The 12530-nt window shown below is 47.6% G+C and overlaps 1 protein-coding gene across 1 annotated transcript in view; it reads right to left on the reverse strand.

Annotated features, from left to right (window-relative positions):
• Positions 1-12530, reverse strand: part of LOC139276781 (monoglyceride lipase-like) — a 104078-nt gene that overhangs the window by 76289 nt on the left and 15259 nt on the right. Inside the window, exon 3 of the mRNA XM_070894785.1 lies at positions 4729-4835. Coding sequence (XP_070750886.1) covers positions 4729-4835 — 107 coding nt within the window. The remainder of the gene's footprint in view (positions 1-4728; positions 4836-12530) is intronic.

Raw genomic sequence — 12530 nt, forward strand, 5'->3', positions numbered from 1 at the left:
ATACGGTGGTCATGAAAGGTGCTATATAAATGCAAGTCTTTCTTTTATGTGAATACAGTGAGAAACAGAAATGGGATAAAGAATATCTTAAGAGTGTTTGGGAACTTTATGTACTGATCATTGTACTTTAGTATTATTACTCGAGTCATTCCTGCACTCTACTGACCTCCTATTTCTCCTCAGCTCTAAATGAGCCCATGAAGCAAATACATTACATTGGCTTACATAACAACACTGATTAAACTTCAAAAGTAATTCATTTCTTGTGGCTTTTTTTGGAGTGCCCTGAGGACATAATTTGCCTATTTACTTTCTTTCTTACTGCATCCTGAATGGATTGAAATCAAGACCTCAGCCTCCATCTCCTAACCCAACTGATTGTTGCCCACTACCTCAACACTGCAGCTCTCCTCACCTCCCTCTGTCCTCTCTTCCTCCTACAATCTACAGGTTTTCAAAACTTTTTTTCCTGCTTTATCTTCTTTTCCGCCCTACTCTTGCATCCTCCGTGGAGTCCCTATACCTGGGGCCTTGGTTAAAGGATACTCAACAATAAAAGTCGAGTTAGTCCGAGAACTGTGTTAGGCTGGTTGTGAGGATGTGGAACACACAGCCCGAGAAGGCTATTGCTGTGAAGTCAATTGACAGGTTTAAGACAGAGATGGACACTTACTTTCCTCCACCATCTGGAACGGGGTTACCCGCATGGCTATGCATCAGTGGTGTGTCCTAGCAGGCTGACCATCCCCCGGCCTGCGAGCACCATCGGAGCAGACTGGGGAGCCGAAAGAGCAGTATGGCAGCATACCATGCCAGGGAGCAGTACATGCTGGAGCAGGAGAGCAACGGCAGTGAAGAGGGTGACTGGATTGGACATCACCAAGGTCCAGGTCTGTGACTGGAGCATGGGCAGGTATAGCAGGAGCGGCGAGGCCAGGGCGAAGGAACAGCGAGAGATTGCAGAGGGATGTGATCAGGGCTCAGGAGAGGCGTGAATTCGGGGCCAGGGGCCCAGGGGTAGCACAGGCCAGCCTGTTAGGTATGGAAGAGCTCCACAAGACTGTGAGCTAAAACTGATGTGACCTTCGTCTCTTTAATACAACTTTAATACAACTCCAGAGTGCCTAAGCAGCATGGCAGACAACCTTTTATACTCCCTTGCACGAGGTGTGCAGGTGACCCTTGGGCCTCCAACAATTGTGCCCTCTGATGGAAGTCTTACACAGTTACAATGTTTACATACATAACACAGCCCACACTTTGATATATGTGCACACTAGGCCCATGCAGCAGAGCTGGTCTCCAGTTGTCCTGGTTTACGCTTGCCACTGGACCAAGACCTAGCTCTGTCAAGCCCGTGTAGCGGCTGCTGTGCAACGGTCACCACATGTTAAAAAAATCCACGCACAGGCATCTTCCACCCTTCAAGTTTTAATTCGGGACCTGGAATATCAGGTCCTTCATCGAAACGCCTGTGAACTTTCTGACAGGGAAGCAAGTCATCTTTGTTTCGAGGGACTGACTATGATGATGATGATAATGGACACTTACTTTGAAAGTAAGGAACATGAGGAAAAGGCAGTCAATTTGGATCAAAAAGATAGAGTTGCTATGGCTATCAATAATGGCGGAGCAGGCTCAATAGGATGAACCTATTCTTGTTCCTGTGCTGCTACAACATCTTCTGTGAGCAAGCTGTTATGTATGCAACACCTTGTAACCAGCATTCTACCGCCACCAGAGGGCGTATCTGTTGGAATCCCAAGGGATCCCAGCATCCCTTGGGAACACTGCATAAAAGCAGGCCTCCCATGCTGTGCCAGCACTCTGGAGTCAGAATAAAAAGACTAAGGTCACACTTAAGTCTTGAGTACTCAGTCACATTGCCTTATTTGGGACATAACAACTGCCGACGAGTAATAGATAATGAACCATCATGCAAAAATGAAGAGAACTGTTGGTATCTTGGAGAAATTCCCAGAAGGTGATGATTGGGAAGCCTTCGTAGAATGACTCGACCAATACTTCGTGGCCAACGAACTGGAAGGGAATGAGAACGCTGCCAAATGAAGGGCGATCCTACTCACCGTCTGCAGGGCAACAACCCTATGGCCTCATGAAGAATCTTCTAGCTCCGGTGAAACCAACAACCAAATCGTATGAAGAACTGTGTACGCTGGTCCAGGAACACCTAAATCCGAAGGAGAGTGTTCTGATGGCAAGGTATCAATTTTATACATATCAACGGTCTGAAGGCCAGGAAGTGGCGGGCTACGTCGCCGAACTAAGGCATCTTGCAGGACATTGCGAATTCGGTGGATACCTGGAGCAAATGCTAAGAGACTTTTTTGTGCTTGACATTGGCCATGAGGTTATCCTTCGCAAACTATTGACTGTTGAAACACCGAACCTGAGCAAAGCCATAACGATAGCCCAGGCATTTATGTCCACCAGCGATAACACCAAACAAATTTTGAGGCATAAAGATGTTTTGGCAAGTACTGTACACAAAGTAACGTCGTTTTCAGGCAGGAATGCATATGGCAGAATGTAGCTACACGACCTCAGATGACCCAGAGTCAAGTGTGAATGCGAGACAATTAACACCTTGTTGGCACTGCGGAGGTGATCATCGAGCCCATCAATGCCGCTTCAAACACTATGCGTGCAAAGGCTGCGGAACAATGGGACATATCCAGCGAATGTGCAGACGAGCTGCAAACCCTGTAAACTACCATGTTACAGAGGAAGACTGATCCATGGCGGATCAAACTGAACTAGAGACTCGAACCGAGGAGACAGAAGTGTACGGGGTACACACCTTCACCACGAAATGTCCACCAATCGTTAAAAGTTGAACTGAACGGAATTCCAGTATCCATGGAATTGGACATGGGTGCGAGTCAGTCCATCATGTGCAAAAAGGCCTTCGAGAGGCTGTGGTACAACAAGGCACAAAGGCCCAAGCTGAACCCTATTCGTACCAGCTAAGAACTTACACTAAAGAGCTGATCCCTGTACTTGGCAGTGCAGCAGTAAAAGTCACCTATGATGGAGCGGTGCGCGAATTACCACTATGGATTGTACCAGGAGATGGTCCCATACTGTTCGGCAGAAGCTGGCTGGGAAAAATCCGCTGGAACTGGGATGACATCCGAGCGCTTTCATCCGTCGACGATGCCTCATGTGCCCAGGTTTTGCCTATGAAAGGCAGGGAAACGTTCATACACGAACTACACAGTACCCACCCAGGCATAGTAATGATGAAAGCTATAGCCAGATCCCATTTGTGGTGGCCCGGCATCGACTCAGATTTGGAGTCTTGCATGCGCCAATGCAACACTTGCTCTCAACTGAGCAATGCACCCAGGGAAGTTTGTGGTCATGGCCCTCCAAACCGTTACTTTGCTGGCCCATTTCTAGGCAAAATGTTTTTGGTTGTTGTGGATGCTTATTCAAAATGGAATGAAAGCACATACACCGCCACCATCGAAGGCCTGCGAGCCATGTTTGCCACACATGGCCTGCCAGATGTCCTTGTCAGCAACAATGGGCCGTGCTTCACCAGTGCTGAATTCAAAGAATTCATGACGCGCAATGGGATCAAGCATGTCACATCTGCCCCGTTCAAGCCCACACCTAATGGCCAGGTAGAACGGGCAGCCCAAACCATCAAGCAAAGCTTGAAACACATGTCGGAAGGTTCCCTGCAGATCCGTCTGTCCCGAGTCCTGCTCAGCTACCGCACAAGACCCCACTCGCTCACCGGGGTTCCCCTGCCAAACTACTCATGAAAAGGGCACTCAAAACAAGGCTCTCTCTAGTCCACCCTGATCTTCATTATCATGTCGAGGACAGACAGCATCAACAAAGCATGTACCATCATCGTGCAAATTTGTCACGTGATATTGAAGTCAATGGCCCTGTATTTGTACTCACCTATGGCCATTGTCCCAAATGGCTTCCTGGCACTGTCGTAGCCAAAGAAGGGAGTAGGGTATTTGAGGTCAAACTTGCAAATGGACTAACTTGCAGAAAGCATTTGGATCAAACCAAACTGCGATTCACAGATAGCCACGAGCAACCTGAAGAGGACATAACCAACTTTTGACCCTCCAATACACACACAAGTGGCAACCAACATCATGGTTGGCCACGAAGCTGAACCCATCATCCCCAGCAGCCCAGCAGTAGCCCAGCGAAGGTCCAACCAACTCACCTGCACCTTTGTTTGTACCGAGACGATCGACTAGGGAGCAGATTGTCTCACCCTGTAAATAAGTGTACTATTGACTTTGGGGGGAAGTGATGTTATGTATGCAACACCTCGTAACCAGCATTCTGCTGTCACCAAGGGCGCATCTGTTGGAGTCCCAAGGGATCACAGCATCCCTTGGGAGCACTGCATAATAGCAGGCCTCCCATGCTGTGCCAGCACTCTGGAGTCAGAATAAAAAGACTAAGGTCACACTTACTCAAGACTACAGTACTCAGTCACATTGCTTTATTTGAGACATAACACAAGCCATGCCATGTTTTGTTTGTGATTCATTAAACATTTTGTGACAGATCAATTTGAGTAAAGTGTGTGTTCAGGGATTCATGGTTGAGGAAGAAGGTGAAATCGACAGTAAAAGACTGCATATTGGAGTGATTGTTTTTTGTGTACGGCAGTCTCTCGCTTTCAAAAGAAAGTGCTGCAATTAAACATCTGCAGACAGTACTTACTGTGATCATGCGTAAATACGAACAGGGATTGATTCACGAGCATCTTAGCAACTTCCATGTAGCGGCCGCTGTGTTCTGCTGTACCATGTAGTATCAGCGCTAGAGCCCTGGAAGAATTTGGTGGAAGAAGAATTGAGCAGTGGAACAGCAAGCATCATCTTCACCATAATACAAGTCACGCTAAAACTCTGTCATTCAACAATGATTTCACTGCCGTAATATCGCCAGTCCCCATCCCTGCCTCAGCCCATCCGGTGCTGAAATCCTCTTCCATTCTTTTGTTACCATTATTCCAAGTCCCATTTGCCCATCACCCCTGTGCTCACTGGCCAACCTTGGCTTTCTGTCCAGCAATGCCTCAAATATAAAATTCTCAACCTTGTGTTCAAATCCCTACATGGCTTCACCCCCTCCCTAGATCTGTAAATTCTTTCAGCTCAACGACCCCCCACAAACTCGGCGTTCCTCCAATTCTGGCCTCTTGTGCATCCCCTGATTTCCTTTGCCCCACCATTGGTGGCCGTGCCTTCAGCTGTCTTGGGCCTAAGCTCTGGAATTGGCTTCCTAAACTCTCCGCCTTGCTACCTCTTTCTCTTCCCCTAAGATGCTCCTTAGAACCGACCTCATTACCTGTCCTAATATCTCCTTATGTGCCTTGCGTCAAATTTTGTTTGATATTCTCTCCTGTGATGCACCCTATTCCAGTACAGCTACAATAATGTGGAAAACTGCCCATGTATGTCCTGTCCACAAGAAGCAGTTCAAATCCAATCTGACCAATTACCGCCCCATCAGTCTACTCTCAATGATCAGCAAAGTGATGGAAGGTGTTGTCGACAGTGCTATCAAGCAGCACTTTCTTACCAATAACCTGCTCACCTATGCCTAGTTTGGGTTCTGCCAGGGCCACTCGGCTCCAGACCTCATTACAGTCTTGGTCAAAAGAGCTGAATTCCAGAGGTGAGGTGAGAGTGACTACCCTCGACATCAGGGCAGCATTTGACCGAGTGTAACATCAAGGAGCCCTAGTAAAACTGAAGTCAATGGGAATCAAGGGGAAAGCTCTCCACTGGCTGGCTTCACACCAAGCACAAAGGAAGATGGTTGTGGTTGTTAGAGGTCAATCATCCCAGTTCCAGAACATCACTGCAGGAGTCCCTCAGGGCAGTGACCTAGGCCCAACCATCTTCAGCTGCTTCATCAATGACCTTGCCTCCATCGTAAGGTCAGAAGTGGGAATGCTTCCTCAGATAATGAAGCAGTCCATGCCTGCTTGCAGCCAGACCTGGACAACATTTAGGCTTGGGCTGATAAGTGGCAAGTAATATTCACGCCACAGGAGTACCAGGCAATGACTATCTCCAACAAGCAAGAGTCTAAGCACCCTGCCTTGACATTCAATGGCATTGCCATCGGCAAAACCCCCATCATCATCATTCTGGGGGGCCACCATTGACCAGAAACTTAACTGGACCAACCACATAAATACTGTGGCAAAAACAGCAGATCAGAGGCTGGGTATTCTGTGGCGAGTGTCTAACCTCCTGACTCTCCAAAGCCTTTCCACCATCTACAAGGCACAAGTCAGGAATGTGATGAAATACTCTCCACTTGCCTGGATGAGTGTAGCTCCAACAGCATTCAAGAAACTCAACACTATCCAGGACAAAGCAGCTCGCTTGATTGCTGCAGTGTGTACCATCTACAAGATGCATTGCAGCACATCGCCAAGGCTTCTTCGACAGCACCTCGCAAACCCGCAACCTCTACCACCTAGAAGGACAAGGGCAGCAGGTGCATGGGGACACTCCCACCTCCAAGTTCCCCTCCAAGTCACACACCATCCTGACTTGGAAATATATCGGCCGTTCCTTCATAGTCGCTGGGTCAAATCCTGGAACTCTCTCCCTAACAGCACTAGGGGAGCACCCCTTCACCACACGGACTGCAGCGGTTCAAGAAGAAGGCTCACCACCCCCTTCTCAAGGGTCAATTAGGAATGGGCAATAAATACCGGCCTTGCCAGCAATGCCCACATAACATAAACAAATAGAAACATAGAAACTTAGAAACTTAGAAAATAGGTGCAGGAGTAGGCCATTCGGCTCTTCGAGCCTGCACCACCATTCAATAAGATCATAGCTGATCATTCACCTCAGAACCCCTTTCCTGTTTTCTCTCTGTTGTGTTCCTAACACAGATAAGACTGCACATAGGGAGGTTAAAGTAACAGTGACCTCAGTCTTTAATAAGACACTCCAGAGTGAGTAACAGGCCTTAGGGGCCGGCTTGTATACAGTGCTCCCAAGGGATGCTGGGATCCCTTGGGACTTCAGGGGATGCGCTCCCTGGTGGCGGAACATGGGAGTGCATGCTTTACAGATACACAACATTACTCCCCCGCAAAGTCAAAGTGAAAACTATTTACAAGGTGAGGCGGTCGGGAGCCTTTCTTTCCCTGGTGGACCGCCTCGGTATAAATGTCTGTTCTGGTGTGTTGGCTGTGCCCTCGTTGGGCTAGCGTGTTGTTGGCCCTGCAGGGCTGCTGGGTGAGCCTGGCCTTGCTGGGCTGTTGGGCGTGATGGGTTCAATTTCCTGGTTCGGCGTGGTGTTGTTGATCCTTTGGGCATGTGTTGTGGGCTCGAAAAAGGTGGTGTCTGCTGTGGGTTGTTCAGGGCAGTCTGTGAACCGCAGCCTCGTTTGGTCCAGGTGCTTTCTGCAAATTTGTCCATTGTCTAGTTTGACTACAAACACCCTACTCCCTTCTTTAGCTATCACTGTGCTCGCGATCCACTTGGGATCATGTCCATAGTTTAGCACATACACAGAGTCATTCAGATCAATTTCCCGTGACACAGTGGCGCGACCATTGTTTACATTTTGTTGCTGCCGCCTGCTCTCTACCTGATCATGCAGGATGGGGTGAACCAGCGAGAGTCTGGTTTTAAGTGTCCTTTTCACGAGTAGCTCAGCCGGGGCACCCATGTGAGTGAGTGAGGTCTCGTGCGGTAGCTGAGCAGTACCCGGGACAGGCGGGTTTGGAGTGAGCCTTCTGTGACTCGTTTGAGGCTCTGTTTGATTGTTTGTACTGCCTGCTCTGCCTGCCCATTGGAGGCTGGTTTAAACGGGGCCGAGGTGACATGTTTGATCCCATTGCGGGTCATGAATTCTTTAAATTCGGCACTGGTGAAAAATGATAAATCACCTGTCATGGCCCGCCAGATTAGGACTTGGACCAGCCAAGATACTCCGCTGTCCCTAGTAAAAAAACTGTGTACTGCATGGGAGCTGGGCCAGCATCCCCATTGAAATGCAAGAGCTAAAGCAAAAGGACGAGCTGTCCATTCAGGCAGACTGCCTGTTGTGGGGTAACTGCGTAGTGCTACCCAAAAAGGGCAGGAAGATGTTCATCGCGGATCTCCACAGCACACACCCGGGTATAGTAATGATGAAAGCGATAGCCAGATCCCACGTGTGGTGGCCCGGTATCGACTCTGACTTAGAGTCCTGTGTACGGCAATGCAGCGTATGTGCTCAGTTGAGCAACGCCTACCCAGAGAGACACCACTAAGTTTATGGTCCTGGCTCTCCAGACCATGGTCAAGGATCCATGTCGACTATACGGCCCGTTTCTTGGTAAAATGTTCTTGGTGGTGGTGCCCGTTGTCACTGACCAGTATGTCAGGCAGGCCATGGGTGGCAAACATGGCCCTCATGCTTTCAATGGTGGCAGTGGCAGTGCTTCCCGACATTATTTCACATTCAATCCATTTTGAAAAAGCATCCACCACCACCAGGAACATTTTACCGAGAAACAGTTTTTTACTAGGGACAGCGGAGGATCTTGGTTGGTCCAAGTCCTAATCTGGCAGGTCGTGACAGGTGGTTTATCATTTTCAACGCTTCCATGACCATCAATAAGTCTGCGGGCTGCGCCACCATCAACAAGTTTGCAGGCTGCGCCATTTCCACCCCCGTGATGGGCAGTGATAAGCTCTTTGATGTACGTTCTCAGTTTTGTGTGGATGGGGCTCAGGGCTGGTCTGAGTGCCTTGTAGCACCGTAGTCTCTCAAACATCTTTTTACTCATGATGGATTGGCTAGCGCCAGTGTCCAGTTCCATGGCTACGGGTAAGCCATTCACTTTTACGTTTAGCATAATAGGTGGACATTTCGTCGAAAATATTTGCACCCCATGTACTTCAGCATATGCCTCCTCTCTCTGAGGCTCGAAATTGCTTTGGTCCACCATGGACCGATCTTCCTCTGCCACGTGGTGGTTAGCAGGTTTTGCAGAGCTCGTTGGAGGTGCCCCATTGTTCCACATCTCTTGCAAACATACCCTTTGAAGCGGCATGAATAGGCTGAATGGAAGCCTCCACAACGCCAACAAGGTGTGAATTGCCTTGCATTCATCCTTTGTTGGGGACTCTGAGTCATCTGGGTCACCTGAGGCCTGCTGGCAATTGCAGACTCGTGGTTTCTGCCCTGTACATTTCTGCTCGCAAACACAGTTCAAGTTAATTTATGAACATTGCTCGCACTTGTGTGCTGAGAGATTTGTTTGGTGTTATCACTGGTGGACATAAATGCCTGTGCTGTCGCAATGGCCTTACTGAGGGTCGGTGTCTCTACAGTCAAAAGTTTTCGTAGGATGGTCTCGTGGCCAATGCCTAGTACAAAAAAATCTGAGCATTTGCTCCAGGTAGCCATCAAACTCACATTGTCCTGCAAGTCGCCTTAGTTTGGCGACGTAGCTCGCCACTTCCTGACCTTCAGATCGCTGGTACGTATAGAACCGATACCTCGCCATCAGCACGCTCTCCCTCGGGTTAAGATGCTCCCGAACCAGTGTGCACAGCTCCTCATATGACTTATCTGAGGGTTTCACCAGAGCCAGAAGATTCTTCATGAGGCTGTAGGTTGTGTCCCGCAGACCGTGAGGAGGATCGCTCTCCTTTTTGCAGCACTTCCTTCTCCATCCAGTTTGTTGGCTACAAAGTACTAGTCTAACCATTCGACATAGGCTTCCCAGTCCTCACGCTCCGAGAACTTCTGCAGGATGCCCACAGTTTGCTGCATCTTTGCGTTGGATTCGGGTACTCGTCGTCAGTTGTTGTGTTCCTAACACAGATGAGACTGCACACAGGGAGGTTAAAGTAACAGTGACCTCAGTCTTTATTGAGACACTCCAGAGTGAGTAACAGGCCTTTGGGGCCGGCTTATATACAGTGCTCCCAAGTGATGCGCTCCCTGGTGGCGGAACATGGGAGTGCATGCTTTACAGATACACAACACTCTCCATACCCCTTGATCCCTTTAGCCGTAATTGCCATATCTAACTCCCATTTAAATATATCTAACGAACTGGCATCAACAACTTTCTGTGGTAGAGAATTCCACAGGTTAACAACTCTCTGAGTGAAGAAATTTCTTCTCATCTCAGTCCTAAATGGCTTACCCTTTATCCTTAGACGTGACCCCTGGTTCTGGACTTCCCCAACATCGGGAACATTCTTCCTGCATCTAACCTGTCCAATCCTGTCAGAATTTTATATGTTTCTATCAGATCCCCTCTCATTCTTCTAAACTCCAGTGAATACAGGCCCAGTTGATCCAGTCTCTCCTCATATATCAGTCCAGCCATGCCGGGAGTCAGTCTGGTGAACCTTCGCTGCACTCCCTCAAGAGCAAGAATGTCCTTTCTCAGATTAGGAGACCAAAACTGAACACAATATTCCAGGTGAGGCCTCACCAAGGCCCTGTACAACAAGACCTTCCTGCTCCTATAGTCAAATCCCCTAGCTATGAACGGCAACATGCCATTTGCCTTCTTCACCGCATGCTGTACCTGGATGCCAAATTTCAATGACTGATGTACCTTGACAACCAGGTCTTGTTGCATCTCCCCTTTTCATAATCTGCCGCCAATGAGATAATATTCTGCCTTCATGTTTTTGCCACCAATGTGGATAACCTCACATTTATCCACATTATACTGCATCTGCCATCCATTTGCCCACTCACCTAACCTGTCCAATTCACCCTGCAACCTCTTAGCATCCTCCTCACAGCTCACACCACCACCCAGCTTAGTGTCATCTGCAAACTTGGAGATATTACACTCAATTCCTTCCTCTAAATCATATATATTGTAAATAGCTGGGGTTCCAGCACTGAGCCCTGCGGCACCCCACTAGTCATTTCCTGCCATTCTGAAAAGGATCCGTTTATCCCGACTCTCTGCTTCCTTTCTGCCAACCAGTTCTCTATCCACGTCAGTATATTACCCCAATATCATGTGCTTTAATTTTGCACACTAATCTCTTGTGTGGGACCTTTCCAACAGCCTTTTGAAAGTCCAAATACACCACATCCACTGGTTCTCCCTTGTCCACTCTAATAGTTACATTCTCAAAAAACTCTAGAAGATTTGTCAAGCATGATTTCCCTTTCATAAATCCATGCTGACTTGGACCGATCCTGTCACTATTTTCAAAATGCGCTGCTATTTCATCTTTAATAATTGATTCCAACATTTTCCACACTACTGATGTCAGGCTAACCTAACCAGTCTGTAATTCCCCGTTTTCTCTCTCCCTCTTTTAAAAAGTGGTGTTACATTAGCTACCCTCCAGTCCAGAGTCGATAGACTGTTGGAAAATGATCACCAATGCATCCACTATTTCTAGGGCCACTTCCTTAAGTACTCTGGGATGCAGACTATCAGGCCCGGGGGATTTATCGGCCTTCAATCCCATCAATTTCCCTAAAACAATTTCCTGACTAATAAGGATTTCCTTCAGTTCCTCCTTCTCGCTAGACCCTCAGTCCCTTAGTATTTCCGGAAGGTTATTTGTGTCTTCCTTCGTGAAGACAGAACCAAAGTATTTGTTCAATTGGGCTGCCATTTCTTTGTTCCCCATTATAAATTCACCTGATTCTGACTGCAAGGGACCTACATTTGTCTTCACTAATCTTTTTCTCTTCACATATATATAGAAGATTTTGCAGTCAGTTTTTATGTTCCCATCAAGCTTCCTCTCATACTCTATTTTCCCCTTCCTAATTAAACCCTTTGTCTTCCTCTGCTGAATTCTACATTTCTCCCAGTCCTCAAGTTTGCTGCTTTTTCTGGCCAATTTATATGCCTCTTACTTGGATTTAACACTATCCTTAATTTCCCTTGTTAGCCACGGTTAAGCCACCTTCCCTGTTTTATTTTTACTCCAGACAGGGATGTACAATTGTTGAAGTGCATCCATGCGATCGTGAAATGTTTGCCATTGCCTATCCACCTTTAAGTATCATTCGTTAAAAATTACGTTAAGGACACCATATCAATGCAAGGTGTTGTGATGTAATCAGCTGGTGATTATCAGTCTAGGTGGTCCCTGCGTTTGTTTGCACCCAGTCTGATCCACTGAGAGTGTCAGCCTGGATTTCTTGCTCAAGTCTCTGCCACACTTCAGCACATTATATGTACAGGTATGTTATATTACAAGGCTTTCTTAGAAACTGTCCAAAATACACATGTAGCAAGGTGCTTGCTAAAGAGAGCGTGTTTCACAATGTTTCTCTGTTGGTGAGAAATATACATGAGCAACAACTTGTACTGATATTCGCATCTTTTATGTAGTAAAATGACCCAAGCTGGTTTGCAGTGTGGGGGCACCACGCAGGCGATGGGGGTAGAGTCAGGGACGGTGCTGAAGGAGCGGCTGAACAGTTACTTTTCGAGGAGATTTTGAAGATGATAAGAGATGAAACAATGTGGCATTAGGAGCATTTCTTTAAAGTTG

This window comes from Pristiophorus japonicus, chromosome 12 (assembly GCF_044704955.1).
Source record: "Pristiophorus japonicus isolate sPriJap1 chromosome 12, sPriJap1.hap1, whole genome shotgun sequence".
Taxonomy (NCBI): domain Eukaryota; kingdom Metazoa; phylum Chordata; class Chondrichthyes; family Pristiophoridae; genus Pristiophorus; species Pristiophorus japonicus.